This window comes from Melitaea cinxia, chromosome 25 (genome assembly GCF_905220565.1).
Source record: "Melitaea cinxia chromosome 25, ilMelCinx1.1, whole genome shotgun sequence".
NCBI lineage: Eukaryota > Metazoa > Arthropoda > Insecta > Lepidoptera > Nymphalidae > Melitaea > Melitaea cinxia.
In genome coordinates, this window is record NC_059418.1 from 7,240,319 (window position 1) to 7,260,209 (window position 19,891).

Consider the following 19,891-nt stretch of genomic DNA (forward strand, 5'->3'; position numbering starts at 1 on the left):
TCATTTAAAAATTGCACCTTTTTTAACAGACTTTCGTTTCGGCGGCGTTTTTTCCAAAACTTTCATCGCTTTTAATATCGCTTCTCTAAAATCTTTATTGTTATTCGGTTTTTTATTATACGTATTTGATTTTGGGATATCTGCAACGGTTTTTTTGCTTAGGAGATGTGCTAATGGATTAACGCTAACTAGCTTAGTACCATTTGGTAGAGTTATGTTAATATCTTTTGGAGGCTCGACTTTTTTCTGTTTATCTTGTAAAACTTCTTCTATTTTAACTATTTTGTAATAGGGAGCTTGCGGCGCTAAATGTCCTATCCTCACTTTATCATAAGAAATTAAATCTTTTAGGTCTATGGTCTTTTTCAGTACCTTAGTTTTGTTCGCTTGCGATTCTCCTAGAAGTATCTCGCGACCGACTTCCGGTATTACTTCTGCTTTATTTTGTATATTATCTGTTTCGATGTGATCTACATAATCATCGGAAACAGTGACTTCATTATCAAAATTTAATGCCGGAGCCACATATTCGCATTCTACCAATTTAACTGAAACGTGATAATCTTGTACAGATTCCTCTTTAAACTTGACTGGCATTCGTAGTTGTGGCCGATGCGTTATTTGTTGTTCTAGGTCTTGCTTGAATTTATTCATTTTTATTATTGGCTCAGTTCTGACGTTCGTTACAGGTCGGATTGATAAGCTATTCGATATTGATATCTTTTTAGTTGTTCCATCATTAGCATCTGGTTTGAACGTCTCTAAGAATTTCTTGACTGACAATTTATCTTCTAACACTTTGTTTATAGTTGCTTGAGACGCAGGAGCTTCAAACTGAACCTTATGAATCGTTTTTGAAAACAAATTCTCGGGCAATTTGGTTTTTTGTGTTTCACTACTCTTGCGTTTGTCCAATAACTTCTTTAAGGTCTCTGTGAGCTTAGAACTTGAGTGTTCGGTTTTTATGTGATTGTTGAGTTCCTCTTTAGTTTTAAACTTAGCGAAGCACTTCACACACACCTTCTTACCATTCTTCATGTGTAAGTTCATGTGCCTGTGATAATTTTGGTATGTGTAACAGTTGCGGTCACATTTCAAGCAGATAAACTTAGTTTTCTTACTGCTAGAAGCATCTTTCGTGTTCTTATACCTTTTTGTCACTTTCCAGCGTCTACCTTTTTTAGACTTATTCACAATTTTAGACAAAGGTACATCGGAATCGGAGGATTCACAATCGCTTTGCGATTTAATTTTAGATCTCTTCCTAGGTTTGTCAATTTGACTTTTATGTTTACGTTTTTGAACGCGTCTATTATCATTATCGCCTTCAGCTTCAGTGATGTGCATAGAATCTGAATTACAATTTATACCCACTTCTACATTTTTAGCTGGTGTTTGTTCGTCAACTTCTATTAATTTATGTACCTCATCTTTAGTTGTCTTCGGATCTGATTTTTGTGCTGTTTGTTTTTCTAAATCCTTGTTACCTTTTGGTTGGGTTTCTTGGTCTTTGAGTGTTGCATCTGTATTTTCAGAGGTTTTAGTGTCTGTTTGAGGTGTTGTTTTCTCATTAGTAGTTTCATTAAAATTTTCAGTTTTATCTTCCTTAACAATTATATTTATTGTATTTTCTTGATTTTGTGTTTCATTTGCTCCAGATGTTTGATCTGTATTTTCTTTATAAGATGATGTGCCTTTGTAAATATTATCATCAGAAGAAAGTTCTTTCTTGACCACAGTTTCTTTAATTCGTTTATTAGAATTTTTATCTGATAAATCAGCTAAATAAGGATTTTTCGGTTGAAATGGTTTTTCAGATTTCTTATCGTTGAAAAACACATGATAATTACTATCAAACTCGACAAAACCCACACTTTTGTGGTCTAACTTTATGTGTAACGTGAAATTCTTCCTAATCCTAAATCCTGTATTACAAATTTTGCATGTATAAGGATTAATATCTCTATGTTTCGTAAAAAAATGTCCGAATAACTGTTTTGGATGCCTGAAAAGTATATCACAATATATACAACAATATTTATATAGATGTATATTATGTGTGTGCGCTCGTTTAATATGTTTCTTAAGCTGGGTCGGTGCAATGAATGGACGACGGCAGTACTTGCAGTTTTCAAACTGTACCGGATTGCGTTGGCAGTGGGTACTGACGTGAATCGCAAAGTTATCGACCGAATCAAACAGCATATCACATGGAATGCATTTCATGCTTTTACACTCCTTTGAATGTGTCTTAATTTTTGAAAGTTGGAAGTATTGGTCACATTTAGGACATTTTTTGCTACCAGACAAAATGGTGTATTTGGGCATTTGATGGGTTTTGCAGTGATTCTCCAGCCTCGACTTCCACGGGTACGTATTACAGCATACGTTACAGGAATATGACTGACATTTCTTTTTTTGGAGGTGATTGACGTACTCATTCACATCGATAGTAGACAGATCACAAACAACGCAGCTATACATAAAATGCTCTTCTAAGCTTTGAAAGAATTTCCGTGCGTTAAAATTTATAGCCGCCGAAAGTTCTGGGTAACAGTACTGTAAAAGCATACCATCATCCCTATCTCTGTGTCTTTCATATTCATGATCTTCCACTTCTTTATTATCTTTAAAAACTTTCCTACATTGAGAACACGATATTTTCGGATAATATAACGATCTTTTGTGCTTCTTTTCGTGTTTTGATAAAGTTTTATCGTCGTTAAACACTCTCGTGCAGTATTTACAGATTCGAATTGTAATAAGATGGCAGTTTCGAAAATGTATCACAAATGACCATATATCACTAAAAATCTTCGAGCAAAACTTACAGAATCTACTTTTATTCGTCTCATTTAAATGATATTGCTTTATGTGTAGTTTTAAGTCATCGACATCGAGAAATTCGGCGTAACAAACACCGCAGATATTATCATTGTCTAAATCAATGTTATCATCCATTGCGTCCATGATTTTCTTCAATAATACTGACACTTTTTAAATGTTTATAGACAGATTGTTTTGTAACTATTTAATTATGGATAGATACATCATTTTAAGAATTGAATAACATATTTTTTCAATTTCTGATTTCACTTGACAGTTCAAAAAAACATAGGCAACAGATAAGGCGTGACAGTTATATAAACAAAAATGAAGAAAGATGAATTTAAAAATTCATAACTTTATCATTTAATTATCATTTACAATAATTAATAAACATATAAAAAAATCATCAGTATGTCCACATATAATAATTATTACAATATATATATTATATACTTATTTTCACGTAATTATTTTATTGAACTATTAAAGGCGATAAGAACATGTTTTTATTAAAATAACCTTGCTTAAAACTTGAATAAATATTTACTTTTCAAGGTTAATTTCTTATATGCAAATTTGTATTTACTTACTTAATTGTCCTATTAATGATTGATGAATATAATTATAACACAACATTAGTTTTGAATACTTTACGTACTATGTACAAAACTTGATTTTCGTTTATAATTATTATTAGTATATTTTTTGACTGATTTAAGTTTAATCTTACAAATGAAATTTATGTAAAGCATCTATTTATTACTGTCTTATATTTTAAAGTAGATTCGTATTATATTTGTACATAAAAAACGTTTTTTTTTCGAATATATGATATTAATAAACTGTAAAATTTGTCTATGATCACTCCTTGTCTCGTATTTCCAATAAATCCTATTATCCTATCATGTCACCTCAAGACTGTCACCAAATGCCCGTACAAACTTTATAGGCGGTCTACGCTGCCATGCACAAATTCAAGATTAACAGGTAATTATTACGCATAATAAGACAATTATTTACATATATAATATATAATATTATATAAAATAAAATTAATGCACTATCATTCTAACCTATATCGTATAGAACTAAGATGAACAAGTGCTTGTCTTGATTTCTATACATAATAACGTTTATATTTATCACTAAATTACGTATAAATAAAGTTTTGTCAGTAATATTTTGATTAATATAACTCAATATTAATTTTTCAAATCGGAACCAGAAGGCAGAGCTAAGTAATTATGTATATATGAGAAACTGATTATGTATGACGTTTCGTTTACTCTTGTTTACAAGACGAGTTATCTATATTATTTGCGAAGGTTAGGTATATTATTATATATTATTTTACATTAGGTAACAAACCTGTAATGTTAGTATATTTATGGTAATAAATAAATAAAAATGTCTAATTTATTTTATGATACAGTTGAAAATTCTAACTATAGATTAATAATTGTGTAATTTTAATTATAGGTTAACTTTAAATACGAATTGTTCTACGTTTTATATTAATTTTTATAATAACTGCTCTGAGTTTCTCTTGCCACATGGACCCGGCACCCTCATGGTGAATCCATGGAATGCTAAGAAGTTTGTCTCAAATTTAATTATTAGAAACGTGCTATGGTGTGGGTATGTTTATAAATTTTCTTAAATTTACAATGCTATTATGATGAAGAAAATTTCAGTATTCATAATTAATGTTATTGATAAAAGTGTTATAAATAAATCAACAATATAATTTTATTTATAAACAGTTGAATTGATACTAGCTTTTAACTCCGGCTTTGCTCGCATTCAATTTTTTATTAATAAAAAGTATTCTATGTTAATTGTTCCAAGAATATGTTTACAAAGTTTCATGATGATCGGTTAAGTGGTTTTCAGAAGAATTTTGTTCCGAAAACTGTTTTGCCATATATGTTATTAACCCCCCTAAACTCCCTACCCCCCTTATAACTTAGGGGTATGAAAAATAGATGTTGGCCGATTTTCAGACCTACCCGATATGCACACAAAATTTCATAAAAATCGGTCTAGCCTTTTCAGAGGATTTTGGTAACTAACACTGTGACACAAAAATTTTATATATACTATAGGGATATTAGACATTTATTATAAACAATTTATTTTTCTTTTTCTATGTGTGAAAAGTAATTTTAAATGTGGTCATTCCAATATCGAAACTTTCCATCAAAATTACTCAGATGCTAGCAAGATAATATTTCATTTCTCATGAAAGAAGATAATTAACAAATAATTCAATATAAATCAATACATAAATAGACACCTCACACTCAACGGCCATCACTAGGGCTTGCTCTTGTGTCGGGATGTGGAATCACAATACACGAGCACATATGCCCAGAGCACCGCAAACATCTGTAAGGCTAATAAAAATGTATGCCATGCGGGGATTGAAACAGCAACTGCCATAAGCCAGTAGTGTAGTATTCACACTAACGTGGTGTTTATATATGTATCATCTTTGACAATTTTATGTTTATTTCGCTTGTCTGTAATTTCCCACTGCTGGGCATAGGCCTCTTGCCCCAAGTAGGAGAAGGGTCAGTTCTCAATCCACCAGGCTGCTCTAATGTGGGTTGGCATATATTTCCTACTATCAGTAACAATCGCTATCAGGTGTACATGATAACAACCTGAACCGACGGCTTAACGTGCTCTCCAAAGCACGGTAGGGAGACCTACAAGGACTGCACAAACACCCAGACCACAGCAAACATCTTTATCTCCAACACAAATGTTTGTCATTTGCGGGGATCGAACCCGCAACCGCCAGCGTAACAGCTATAATCCAATGTTGTGACCGTTGCGCCAACGCGTCGTCAATGTATAATTAGACCTTTGTAATTTTGAACTAAACTAAATTAGGCTGTAAACATATCCCACCCCAGAACAATGGTCTCTAATCCATATAAAAAATGCCATAGCTTGACCGACCATGTCGCTCCTTGGTTAGTGGACTATGTAACTACCATGAGTAATGATTGGAATGATCAAATGTCTAACATAACGACCGGGACCGATTTTACGCCCATGTGTTTTTATATACAGAAACAGACTTTTGCATAAACACAAATATCTGTTCCAAGCGGGAATCAAACTCATGAGTGCAGCCACTAGGGCAACCATTCGTATCAATATATCAGAGTGATTGTCATTTATGGTGGTTAAGGCGGCATTATATATTTAATAGAAACGTTTTCAAAACTTGTTTCAAAAATTTCTAACCTAGAATGTAGTTTAATATATGTATTCTATCATATTAGGACAAGGTTAGAACCAGATTCATGGGAATTACTTTATAAAAGAACACAGGGATTGTTTTTCTCTAGACCTTTAGTTATTTTCTTACTATGGGCTTGTTTCACAGATTGTTAGTAAAGTTATACAGGGTGTTTGGTGGGGTGTTGGACAAACGGTCAGGGGGGTAAGGGGGGGTCATTGCCAATATATCTGGCCACTTAACTTAAGTCATTGCCCTTTTTTTTTCATGCAGCATTTAATTGTTTTTTACAAAATCTCCAGAATTCACCATTCAAACTCATAAAACACAAAAAAAAAAAATGTGTTACGGACCCAAATTATTTTTATTTCTTGTTTTGAATAAATTGCCAATATTTTGAAACCATATTTGTAAGTGTAACATGAAAAAATACGAAAATATAGGCCTTCAAATTTTTTAAGAGTTGCAAAATTTTACCAAACTACAAACTTTAAAGTGATAAAAAAAAAAACCATACACGATAGGGTTTTAACTGTTTTTTTTTTTTAAATATCCCGCATTTATGTCCTTTCCAAGAATGTATCATTTACTATGAAAAAAAAATTTTGAGTAGAGATATTTACCAAAACATAACGCGCGGTCAAAAATCGCTTACTTAAATAATCATAATTGGTAAGTAAAGTCACGAGTATTTAATAAAGAAAACTAAAAAGGTTTTTTTGAATTGAGTTAATAAAAAAACAAGGGATTATTAATTTTCTCTAATGACGACCAAGCACCAGTATCACGTTTGTAGGCAGACCTCCTAGCATTGTTTGGCATTAATAAACAATAAATAAAAACAAAACAAAATTAAAAACAAGACTTTTATTATAAAAGTTGTTCAAATTGTTGGCCACCATTTTCTAATACAAGCACGGTATCTTTTTCTTATTTCCGTCGTCGTAGTGGCCATCAGCATTTCTTGCTTCTAAAGGTCGAATGCATCAATAATCCTCTCTCTCAAATGGCCGCGACTTTGTATTTCTTACGTATAGACGAGTTCCTTCGCACGTCCCCAGACATAAAAATCGACTGGAGACCTTAGTCTGGGGAGCGTGGAGGCCATGGTATAGGACCGTCGCGACCAATCCAGGAATTAGGAAATACTTCGTTCAAATATTCCCTAACTGTCAGGCGCCAGTGGGCAGGACATCTGTCATTTTGGAAAATGATGGGCCTATCTTCTTCTATTATTGGCAAATTACAGGTGAGTTCCGGTAAATCATTTTGGAGGAACTCCAAATAATTATCTCCGTTTTAATTGTCTGGTAAGAAATGCGGCCCAATCACATTATTTCTGATTACTCCTGCCCACACATTTACCGAGAACTTTCTTTGGAAGCGTGTTTTTTTTTTCTTTAATTTAGGATTTTCACCTTTCCGCGCCCAATGATGTAGGTTATGTAAGTTGAGTATTCCCTCACGAGTGAATTTAGACTCGTCTGTCCATAAGATACTTTTTAAAAAGTTTTCATTTTCAATATCGGTGTGCAAAATAAATCTGCAATATTGCACACGCTGGTGAAAATCATTATCTTCTAGCGCTGTAACAAATAAAAAAACAGTTTCGATATTTGCAGTACGTGTTTACCTATTCACGAAAAAAAAAAAAAAAACAATAGATATGCACTGGCACAGGGCAGCTAACAAAAGAAACAAATAATTGTGTTTGCTCGCAAACGAAAAAAAAACCGACTTCAATTACATCGACAAGTAATACAACGTAGATAGACGAAAAAATAGTCAAGCAACTCCGCGTTATCAAAGATTACTCAAAAAGTAGTTATCAGATCCCGATAAAATTTATATTTGACCACATGATAAGCATCAGCTTTCGATTAAATTAAAAATTATCAAAATCGGTACACCCAGTAAAATGTTATTACAGATTTTCGAGAGTTTCCCTCGATTTCTTTAGGATCCCATCATCAGATCCTGGTTTCCTTATCATGGTACTAAACTAGGGATATCCTCTTTCTAACAAAAAAAGAATTAGCAAAATCGGTACATCCAGTAGAAAGTTATGCGGTATAATACAACGTAGGTCGACGAAAAAAGCGTCAAGTAAAAACGCATTATTAGATATAACTCGAAAAGTAGTTATTAGATCTCAAATAAATTTAAATGGGACCAATTGGCACACACCACCTTTCGATTAAAACAAAATTTGTCGAAATCGGTCTACCCGGTCAAAAGTTCTGATGTAACATATAAAAAAAAAAAAAAAAAAAAAAAAAAAATACAATCGAATTGAGAACCTCCTCCTTTTTTGGAAGTCGGTTAAAAACAAAGCACTGGTACCTGACCGAAGACAAAGCCCTATTTTCAACAAAAGAGTTAAATCTTAACGAAAAAGATCATAAATCATGATTCATTGATTTCATTCATTGACTCACAGGTGAAGTGACCCCGTAATGTGTGAGCGCAACCGCAATATGTTTATACGCACTTAAACATGACTTTACTTACCAATTATGATTATTTAAGTAAGCTATTTTTGACCGTGCGTTATGTTTTGGTAAATATCTCTACTCAACATTTTTTTTTTTTTTGATAGCAAATGATACATTGTTGGAAAGGACATAAATGCAGGATATTTTAAAAAAACAGTTAAAACCCTATCGTGTATGGTTTTTTATATCACTTTAAAGTTTGCAGTTTGGTAAAATTTTGCAACTCTTAAAAATTTTGAAAGCCCATATTTTCGTATTTTTTCATTTTACACTTACAAATATGGTTTCAAAATGTTGGCAATTTATTCAAAACAAGAAATAAAAATAATTTGGGTCCGTAACACATTTTTTTTGTCTTTTGTGAGTTTGAATGATGAATTCTGGAGATTTTGTAAAAAACGATTAAATGCTGCATGAAAAAAAATAATTAAAAAGGCAATGACTTAAGTTAAGTGGCCAGATATATTGGCAATGACCCCCCCTTACTCCCCTGACCGTTTGTCCAACACCCCACCAAACATCCTGTATATTGTATAATGGCATCCAACAGAAAGTAGTGATATATTTTTCCTTTTCTGTATGGTTATGGTAGAACCAGTATGATAGTAGTAGTTTGACTGAGGTAGGGCACAGCAAGAATTTCCTGCTCAAATATGGAGCAGCCTGACTGGGGTAGTACCTCGACCTTACGGAAGACCCCAGCTAAATAAAACTGTTTTCAACCAGTATTGTGTTCCTGTTGGTGATTAAGGTGACCAGAGCTTCTGGGGGGATTGGAGATTGGGTCGGCAAGACGCTTGCGATGCTTCTGGTGTTGCAGGCGTCTATAAGCTACGGTAATCTCTTACCATCAGGTGAGCCGTATGCTTGTTTGCCGACCTAGTGATATATAAAAAAAAAGAATGTCGGCACCCCATCTCTTCCCGTGGGTGTCGTAAGAGACGACTAAGGGATAATACACATGAGTTCAAGCCATTTTTTGGCGCGAACTTGTGGAGGCCTATGTCCAGCAGTGGACTGCGATAGGCTGATGTGATGATGTGATGATTTTTCCTTTTCAACATTGGACCAATTTATCTGTCAGATAGTTCTATTTATAACATGGAAATTCCAAAGTGATAGTTTATCAGTTAAATTGAAACTGGCTGTAAGGTTCCCTTCCTACCACTGTATTTTACGATTTTTTAACTGACTTCAAAAAAGAAGGAGTTTATCAATTCAACTATTTTTTTTAATGTAACCTCGGAACTTTTTACTGGGTGGACCGATTTCGATCATTTTTTTTTATCGTAAGATGGTGCTTGTCATGTGGTCCCATTTAAATGTAATCGAGATCTGATGAGTAAATTTTAAGTAATCTTTGGTAACGCGTATTGATTAGTTTTTCGCCTACCTACGTCTATTACTTGTTAATGTAATTGAAGTGGGTTTTTCTTCGTTTGCAAGCAAACAATATTTTTATTTTCTTCTATACAAACCTTGAGTTGAAAATAAAGAACACATAAAGAATCATCTAATGCGGTGCAATTGTTTGAAAATTATGCGTACATACATTTAAGTGATTTCTTTGTATTTATATAGATTTTTATTCTGTTACAGATCTTGAAATGCGGTGATAGTCTTCAGATCAAAACCAGTTCAAACACAAAAAATTCGAACCAACCTCTCCGGACAACAAAAACGAAATTAAAATTAAAACGCACAATCAAAAAAGAAATATAACGTACGGGCAGTAACACGACGGAGCAAAAACCTTCGCGTGTGACATTATTCTCGGTATAACCGAGATTGGTCTTACAATCATACATAATTTGTACTTTGTATACATTTACCTTGCATAATACCATCGAATATGTCTGAAACAAAGGACGTAGATGATATTTGCGAGGGTGTTTCAGAACTCACAGTTCTATCCTTCAGGAAACTAGACGATATCAAGAAATTGGCGAAGCATTTCCGCTATGTCATCAATCATCCTATAACCCAGCAAAGTCCAGTTATAACGCGTTACTTGAGGAATTTAGATGATACACACCGGAATATATACCTCAAGAAACGAGAAGGTGTCGAAGTTGAGTACATATTTACGACGGAAAAGAAAAGCAATTTGCAGCGGCAACGTTTTAACAGCTTGCCTGTCAGTGAAGTGCCAGAAATACTTAAAACTGAGTACATGCTTGTCGATAATGCAAAGCAAGTGCATATTTGCACGGACTGCAAGGTTGAGATCGAGTTAAACGATGAGGAACCATTAATGGAATCTCTTCAAAAACACTTTAATCTCGATGTCCATTTACCTAAATTGAAAAGAGAGAGCATTGATGTCGCTGAACCAATTATTTTGCCGAAAATGTCGAGGCGTCTCTCCGCTATGGAGGGTGGCGACAATGCTGGACAGAATATTGAGCATATTATCCAATTAGTGAAACCAACGGAGAAGATGGACAAAACGTTCCTTAGTAAGCTGGAAACGTGCTTAATAAGACACTTGCCAGATAACTCCGAGCCGAGTATAGACGCTGCGGTCAAGTTTTATCAGACGGTGTATGACAAAATCGGTCAAGATATGATGACCATCGATTTCACCACTCAGGCGAGCTCTGTCGCGCCAATCATTATGAGTATTAAGGACAACGTGAATCAAAATTTCGCGGCTGATGCTAATAAGAATTTCGACAACGATGATGGCGAACAGGCTCCAGAGAAACCAGTAAAAAACCAAGCAAAGAAATACCGCTATTATGGGCCTATCGAGGCTCTTATTGTCAATTTGCTGATGAATCACAAGCTACTGACGTTGATCGACGACCGTACAGGGAAACTTGCGTTCTTTTGCATGGCGTGTGAATATTACACGCTCAGATTTCGTTACGACAGCGTCCTGAACCACGTGTTCAGTGACATGCATATGTACAACCTCGTTAGCATCTTACAGTCCGACGAACACATCCCATTCTCCAAAGATCCTACTATCGAAAAGATACAAGCAATGAACAATAATTTTAAAAAGAAGTTTCTGTCCAACCCTGATAAGTCAGATAACCAAGGAGTGTATTGCTCGCTTTGTAAACTAGAGCTTGAGACAAATGAGAGCGTTATCTTGCATATCTTGGATGAGAATCACCTGGCAAGATTGTCAGATAAACTGTACCGTAAGATGAAGACGACCAACCCAGATGGCCCCCTTCCAGACGAATGGGGACCAAAGAGCTTAGACTGGGCAAAATTTTTGGCTAGCGTCGGGAAGCCCTTGAATAATAGAGATCATGTTGTGATTGAGAACTTTATAAAACCGTCAGGAAAGATCGCGAACTACTGCTCCTGTTGCGATATGACTCTACGAGGACCTAGGCAGGTCCTGTTCAATCATATTCGTCAAAAGAAGCATCTGCGCAACGCCGCCCCACACAAACTGTCACTTTTGTACAAGAACCATTGTCGTCCAGCGGAATACTTTGCCAGCTTCGGTAATTACTATGTATGTGCTATTTGCCCGACCTATATTGCTCTGCCATCTTTCGCGGCCATAGTTGAGCACTTTGAAAGCACATTGCACGTTGAGACAATCTCCAAATTGATCGGATCAGCTTTATATCCTGAATTTGACCAGAAATTGCTAGACATGAACAAGATTATAGTCGGCGATGTTATCAAATGCGAAATCTGTGATGTTTCTTTCGCTGATTTGAGCGAAGCTGTAATGCATATACTATGTAACTTTGATCACCAGAATTCTATGATTGAAACGAGAGTGAAAGCTAACAAGGGTGATATAATAAGCGTTTACATGCGCGGAAACTATGTTTTACACAGTGAGGGTGCTATGTTTACCTGTGTTCCTTGCAAGAGTGTCTTCTATTCAATCCGTTCGTTGTTATTCCATTTGGTGTACGCTGAGCATTTTAAAGAGAAACCGTCAGCGGAGAATGTGTTTAGATTCTATTTGGAGTTAAAACATAATGTTAATATGTTGGCAAGGAATAAGTATGTGTACTATGATTTTGGCAAGTTGAAGTGTGGGGTTTGTGACTCTGATGTTGATGATGGGGAAAATGCTAAACGCCATGTGGTATCGCCACGCCATAGAGAAAATATGGGGGCCAGTTATGTTAACGTTAATTTAGATACGTCTGCTATGGAATGAGGTTAGTTTTTTTATTATAATTTTAAGTCAATTTATTTAATTACGACGCATGGGCGCATCGGTCACAGCACTGGTTTGTGGCTGTTGCGCTGATGGTTGTGGGGTCGATCCCCGCACATGACAAACATTTGTATTGGCCATACAGATGTTTGCCGTGGTCTGGGTGTTTGTGCAATCCTTGTGGGTCTCTCCACCGTGCCTCGGAGAGCACTCTAAGCCGTCGCTCCCGGTTGTTATCATGTACACCTGATAGCGATCGTTACTCATAGTTAGGAATATACCTGCCAACCTGAATTGGAGCAGTGTGGTTGATTGAGCTCTGATCCTTCTCCTACTTGGTGAAAGAGACCTATGCCCAGCAGTGAGATATTACAGGCTGAAGCGTAGCGTATTTAATTATCTAATACAAACTTACCCTCCAAATTTTGTAGTGACTAATTTTTTCTTCCTAAATTTATCGAATTTTTCAAATTTGTCTTGTATACAAAATCGTCCTAAAAATAACAAAAAAAAAGGAAATAACCAATCTTATGTTATCAATACATATAATAATTAAACAATGAAAAGGTTATTGGTTAACGCATTAGCGCTAACTTCGGAACCTACTAGCTCGGATTCAATCAAATTTCGATCTTAAAATATATTTTAAAGTTATGTAATGATTCTTGTATTGCGTTTAAACTAAATCTAATTCACTAAAAATATTTATATTGTATTGAAAATGACTTTTTTACTGCCTTTAGAATAATAAGAAATTTTAATTTAAAAAAAGCTTGGTGTACTTTAAAAGAATTTGTGTATTTTTTTTTACTACGAAATTAGCGTACGGTCTGTGGTGACCGTATCCCGTAGGCGTCAAAACCAAAACCCTCCTAACACAATTAAACTTATTTGATATATTATGTATAATATTTCTTATTGTTTTACTGTTGTTATTTCTGTTGGTAATCCTAATAAATAAATAAAATAAATAAATAAACCCTTCCCAGAATCTCTTTCAATTTTTTTTTATTTTACTGGTTTACAATATACACTATACTTTCTGGCACATACCAAGGTTGGCTGGTAGAAAATGCATTAGCGTTAAGCTCGCCTTTTGTGCACACTTGTATTATTGTATTTATTGTACAGTAAAGAATTTAAATACAAGGGATAACAACACAACCACCTTGGAACTTAAGAAGCCGACCGATGGCGGGATAACCATCCAACTGCTGGCTTTGAAATACACAGGCCGAAGACAGGCAGCAGCGTCTTCGGTGCGACAAAGTCAGTACTGCGGTCACCAACCCGCCTGCCCAGCGTGGTGACTATGGGCAAAACACATGAGTTCACGTTATTTTTGGCGTAAACTTGTGGAGGCCTATGTCCAGCAGTGGACTGTATAGGCTGTAATGATAATGATGAAAGAATTTAAATAAATTAAAAATAAATAAATCTCTTATCTCTCTTATATTAATCTTACTGACACAGGAGGAACACTAGTTGAAAACAGTATTATGTAGCTGTGATCTTCTGTAAATATGTGGCACTCTGGATTTTGAGCAGGATATTTCGTGCTGTGCCCGACCACAATTTAAATTTAAGTAATTTAATGTATATCGTTTTTTTCTTTTTCAGTTATGAATGTACTTCGCCACGCGGCGCCGCTCGTATTTGGGCAGTTTACAACACGCGCCGGTGGAGTTTTGCGAATTGAAATTTTATTAAATGAAATAATTTTCTAATTGTACTATTGTTTCATTTTTATATTAATACCCTCATATCAAAAATATGTCAAATAAGATGAGTCTATAAAACATCGTTCTGCCATTTCTTTGTTTTTTGAAAATTCATCGATCACACAAATAGCGATGGTTATACTTTTCAAACGAGCCTTAAACTTTAAAAGTTTTTTTACTAGGTATTCAAAGGAACTACCTATGTTAAATAGTTAAGTGAAAACTAGGATGTATGTCATTTAGTTTTTTACTATTTCATCTATACTAATACCACCACTACACAGACAGGCAGCAACGTCTTCGGTGCGACAAAGCCAGTCCTGCGGTCACCAACCCGCCTGCCCAGCGTGGTGACTATGGGCAACACACATGAGTTCACGCCATTTTTGGCGTGAACCTGTGGAGGCCTATGTCCAGTAGTGGACTGCGAAAGGTTGCTGTGAATATTATAGAGATTCTTACCAATTTTCTTTATCAAAAACTGACCAACAGACAACTAAGCTACAGTAATCCTTATTGTATGTCTTGTAGGTGATATTTTAGATTTGACTCCTTATGGATCGATATTCATAAAGGCATGAAATGGTATGAAAAAAATATGAGGACTATAATCTACTGAACGAATGATCTCGTAACGCCATCTATCGGAACCTTATAAGGTTTTATGATATAGGGGACGTTTTTTAATAACGCCATCCATCGATAGATGGCGTTATTTGATTCGTTATTCGTCTTCTAAAACTATGAATAATTTCTTAGACTAGTAAGCCTTTTTTGTTTTTGTGCCTATTTAGACAGTTGATTAAACTCCAGTCATTAACTAATCTACACGATAGGTATACACCAACAAGGGCGTCGCCAGCCGATGGCGCAGGGGAGGGGGGGGGGCAAGTTGACTTTACCTACTACAATTCATACTTTTCTCATTCTCTATGAATGAGAAAAGTAGGTATGAATTATAGGTAAAGTCGACAGCCCATGAAGCTTTTCACTTGTACTACGAGCCTTACATCTACAGCGATTGTAATAACAACAGTATCTTAGTACTATATACATATATATTCTGTGACAGTACAGAGTCCAATGTGTAAAGCTACACGAGCACGAGCTCTTGACTATGCAATAAAAAATTTGTAAATAAGTTATAATAACCTTTATTAGAAAAATAGAATAATAAAAAGGAGTTTGAATTTGAATAAGTGTACAGCGTACAGCGTATTTTTTTTTAAATTACCAGATTTTAATATTATAGTGGTCGTTGTTTGTTTATATTAGGTTAATTAAAACATAATTTTCTTTGATAGAGTAGAGCAGGCAGAGCGTAGTTGAGCGTACGGAATTTTAGGAGTGGAATTGGTGAATTCATTCGAGTTTCGACGTACGGAAATGATTGTTCAAGGCTTGAACTTCAAGCAAATCAACTCAAAGACTTAGGACTTTGGTTGCATTATATTTGGCAACTTTTTTAGAATCTCTAGGGGGGACAGCTGCCCCTCCCTGCCCCCCCTTGGCGACGCCCTTGTACACCAACATACCATATACTATTAAAACCTCAGAAACGTGCTGCATCTTATGGTACAAGTATTATTCTGATCGGTTTAGTAGTTTTCGTAGTAAAACCGAACAAAAAGCCGGCTCTACATTTAATAAATATTTCTATTTCTGGTTGGTGTGTCACAATGGAAAGTGATTTGTGACAATTGTTTTAAGGCATGGCAAAATATTCCTCACGAATAAAAAGTTACTTTATCATAATAACCAGTTTACGAAACTTTACATTGTAATAATGCTACTCGTATTTTCTTGGTTTGAAAATGAATTAAGTTTTTAATTAGCTTGTTTATCTGCATTGGAATTTCGCGACAAGACAGATAGATCTATCTGGAATCCAAATAGCCCAGATAAAAATTGTACGAAAATTTTGGAATCCCTGTTTCAAACACACAATAGTTTACAATAATTTCCCATACAAATCATCGTTTTTAATTTGGAATTTTCAGCAGAGGTGTCAGGTAAGCTTTACGTGCTTTCTGAGACACGGTGGGGAGACCCACAGGAACAGGTATTTAGCCTGCCTCCCTTAAAATAAACTTGTTCATAGTACTGTACTGATGGTTAAATCATTGTACTGAGATTTAGTGTATCTTTTTAGTTGATAATTTTCTTCTTTTTGGTTATTTAAAATTTTATGAACGACTTTGAGGCATTTCTTTTCGTTTATTTGAATAGAAAGTTGTATTTCAGTCAATTTTCCGGAAAATAATTTTATTAGAAATACTATACTACTACTATATAATTTTATTAGAGATACGGTTGGGCTGGGCGGCGTTTGGCAGGCTTCGCCAAGCCTGTGCTTGGAGACAAGTCTTCGAGCAATGCGTTCTGCCTGTGTTAACATACGGAGTCGAGACGTGGACACGGACGAAGGGACTGGTCCACAAGCTTAATAATACTCTTTATTGTACACCATTAAAAGAAACAACAGAGAAAAAAAACATAAAATGAAAGATGTACAAAGGCGGTCTTATCGCTGAAAGAGCGATAACGGAACGACAATGGAACGGGCTATGCTTGGGGTCTTTCTCAAAGATAGGATTAGAAATAAGACTATCCGCGAGAGAACGAAAGTAACCGACGTAGCCCACAGAATTAGCAAGTTGAAGTGGCAGTGGGCTGGCCATCTGTGTCGCAAGACGGGTCCTGGAGTGGAGACCGCGTCTTGGTAAACGCAGTGTGGGACGTCCTTCGACTCGTTGGACCGACGATCTACGTAAGATTGCCGGTGTAGGTAGGATGAGGATTGTGGAAAACCGGTATGTCTGGCGCGAACTTGGGGAGGTCTATGTCCAGTAGTGGACTGCAATAGGCTGAAATGAGTGAGTGATTGATTTTGTATGAAGCTATACCTAGTTTGTATGGAATATTACCAACTTCTGGATTTATGAAAGTGAAAATTGATATTTAAGCTGTTCAAAATTAAAAATATCTAGTTCATTATACCTACATTAAAATTTTTGTATAATAGTAACAAAGATATCATTTAAACTTTTTTTTAATTATCTATATAATAAGTTGCTAAGCGCCTAACTCGTGAGCGGTAGAATAAATTCCAACTGAATTTTTATAATTTTTTTAATACTTTGTAGAACTTTATTTAAGAATAAAGAAAAGCGATAAATTACCACAGCTTCCTTGTTACAAGTACATTAAAAAAAATCGGATAAAATACAAATGAGTATGTCATGATAATTAGGCGGAGAATAAAATGAGATCTCATAGTAGAAGCTATAAATGACAGGTGGATTTTCATTTTGCTCCGATTGGTCAACGAAACAACCAATAGGAATCATTTCCTCCTATCTTATAATTTGACGATTTCCTTTCCCCTCGGAAAATATATATTTATATCTATAAAAGTAAGAAATAAAAACGATGTGTAACTAGATGACTCAGATGTTACAAAGATTTTAATATTTATTGTTACATTAGAAAGGCTATCTAGATAATAATAATAAACGCTTCCCACTTAACGGCTCCACTAGGATTTTATTCTGTATCGGGGGTCTGGAAACACCTGATGGTAATATTATAGTAGTCTATAGACGCCTGCAACACCAGATGTATCGCCTAATACCTTGTCCAGAAGCTCTCTACCTTACTAACAGTGACTCATGAGAGCAATTTTATTTAGCTGTGATCTTCTGTACGGTTGACGTACTTGTTTACCAGCTGAGTGTCCTAGTTTAATAATAAAGCTGAGAGATAGATCACTGGCTCAAAACCAGACTGGAGGTTTTATTTCAATTTTTAAAGCGAAAACTTCTTATGTCACTTGGACATTTTTTGGTAGGGGAAAATCTTATATGTCGCGTCTGTGACATGCTCATGACGTCACGTGCAGGGGCCATGTACTGAGCGTGTTAGACGCTTTTTGGATGGGTGAAATCTCGTCCATTCGCGTCACCGACACATCTCGTCCATTCGTCGACCTTCTATTGGCAGTCTCTATAACTACCATTTTTTAAATTTTTATAATATGATCACGCCGTGGCTATGGTGGTGGTACGTAGTACGTGGGTGTCGTAAAAGGCGACTAAGGGATAAAACAGTTCCACCACCACCTTCGAACTTAAAAAGCCGATCGATGGCGGGATTGTCATCCAACTGCTAGCTTTGAAATACACTGGCCGAAGACGGGCAGCAGCATCTTCGGTGCGAAAAAGCAAGCCCCGCGGTCGCCAACCCGCCTGCCCAGCGTGGTGACTATGGGCAAAACACATGAGTTCACGTTATTTTTGGCGTGAACTTGTGGAGGCCTATGTCCAGCGGTGGAATGTGATAGGCTGAAATGATGATGATGATGAATATGATGTAGTATTGTGCAGATACTTATACTTTTTAATCTGTTAATAAATTATTTCTCTTTGTATTATTGTCGTTTCTGTTGATATCCCTAATAAATAAATAAATAAACCCTTAGAAATTTTATAACTTAAATTTTCTTTCAAATTTTCCTTATGAAGTACTAAGGCGTATTCAAAAGGTGATTTGGACGTTTCCGATTATGGCGCGCAGAGGCGTGGTCATGGTAGTGTGGGTATGTACTCATTGTCAATTTGTCACTTTCTATTTATGAAAAGGATGAAGGCTAAATTCGAGTTGGATTACGATGAAAGATTTTTAGCAGTGAGTGATTAATTATTATAGTTAATTAATGATATCTAAAAAAAACATTATTTTTATTTTATTTTTATTTAATAATTATGCGAATTAATTTAATAAGAATTAATAGTGATTAAAACAAATGAAGAAACATTTTTGGGATAAAGTTTTAAGGAAAACAATTGTTTCTAAAAAGGTAAACCTTAAGTTTATATTTGAAGCTAAATTTAAAAAAAAATCTCAGTTACGTAAACAATAAAGAAAAAAAATAATTCGATTTAAAAATAAATAAATAGAATGCAATAAATGTCTATTACATTATATTTCTATAATATGTTTTCATATATAAATATATCATACACATAATAAAGATTTTCTATCTCTTTTTCTCACACAATGTATGTATCTTCGGTTATCTTTATCAAAATAAGCTCCGCCTAGTAGAGGCGTGTTTTCCTACAGGAGTGTAGGGAAGTACGTCAGTGTATGTTCTGTCATCGTGTTGGCTGGAATAAGTCGTGTCTTAGTCCGCATTTGATTTAGCGTTTACTAAAAAAAAATCTAATTGTTTTTTTTATGAAAAAAAAAACTTTATTATAATTTTTCCGATAAGTGTGACGTTTCGAAGTGACAATTGTTTTTTTTAATAAGTGTAATATGTGAAGACGTTTTGTGATTCTGTGGTTTTATATCAAAAAAGTAAGTTTTTTTTATAACGCTTATAAGTGATTAAAATTTTTAATATCGAAAATAATAATAAATTTATATAAAATATATTTATAATAAT

The 19,891-nt window shown here is 34.9% G+C and overlaps 2 protein-coding genes across 2 annotated transcripts; one reads left to right on the top strand and one right to left on the bottom strand.

Moving 5' to 3' along the window:
* LOC123666085 (zinc finger protein 43-like) lies at positions 1 to 2,961 on the bottom strand. Its single transcript, XM_045600292.1, has one exon. The coding sequence runs from the start codon at positions 2,959 to 2,961 to the stop codon at positions 1 to 3; it is 2,961 nt and encodes a 986-aa protein (XP_045456248.1).
* Positions 2,962 to 3,662: 701 nt separating this feature from the next.
* Positions 3,663 to 14,448, top strand: LOC123665921. Its single transcript, XM_045600150.1, has 3 exons — positions 3,663 to 3,816; positions 10,177 to 12,722; positions 14,342 to 14,448. The coding sequence occupies exon 2, from the start codon at positions 10,430 to 10,432 to the stop codon at positions 12,719 to 12,721; it is 2,292 nt and encodes a 763-aa protein (XP_045456106.1). The 5' UTR covers positions 3,663 to 3,816; positions 10,177 to 10,429; the 3' UTR covers position 12,722; positions 14,342 to 14,448.
* The last annotated feature ends 5,443 nt before the right edge of the window (positions 14,449 to 19,891 follow it).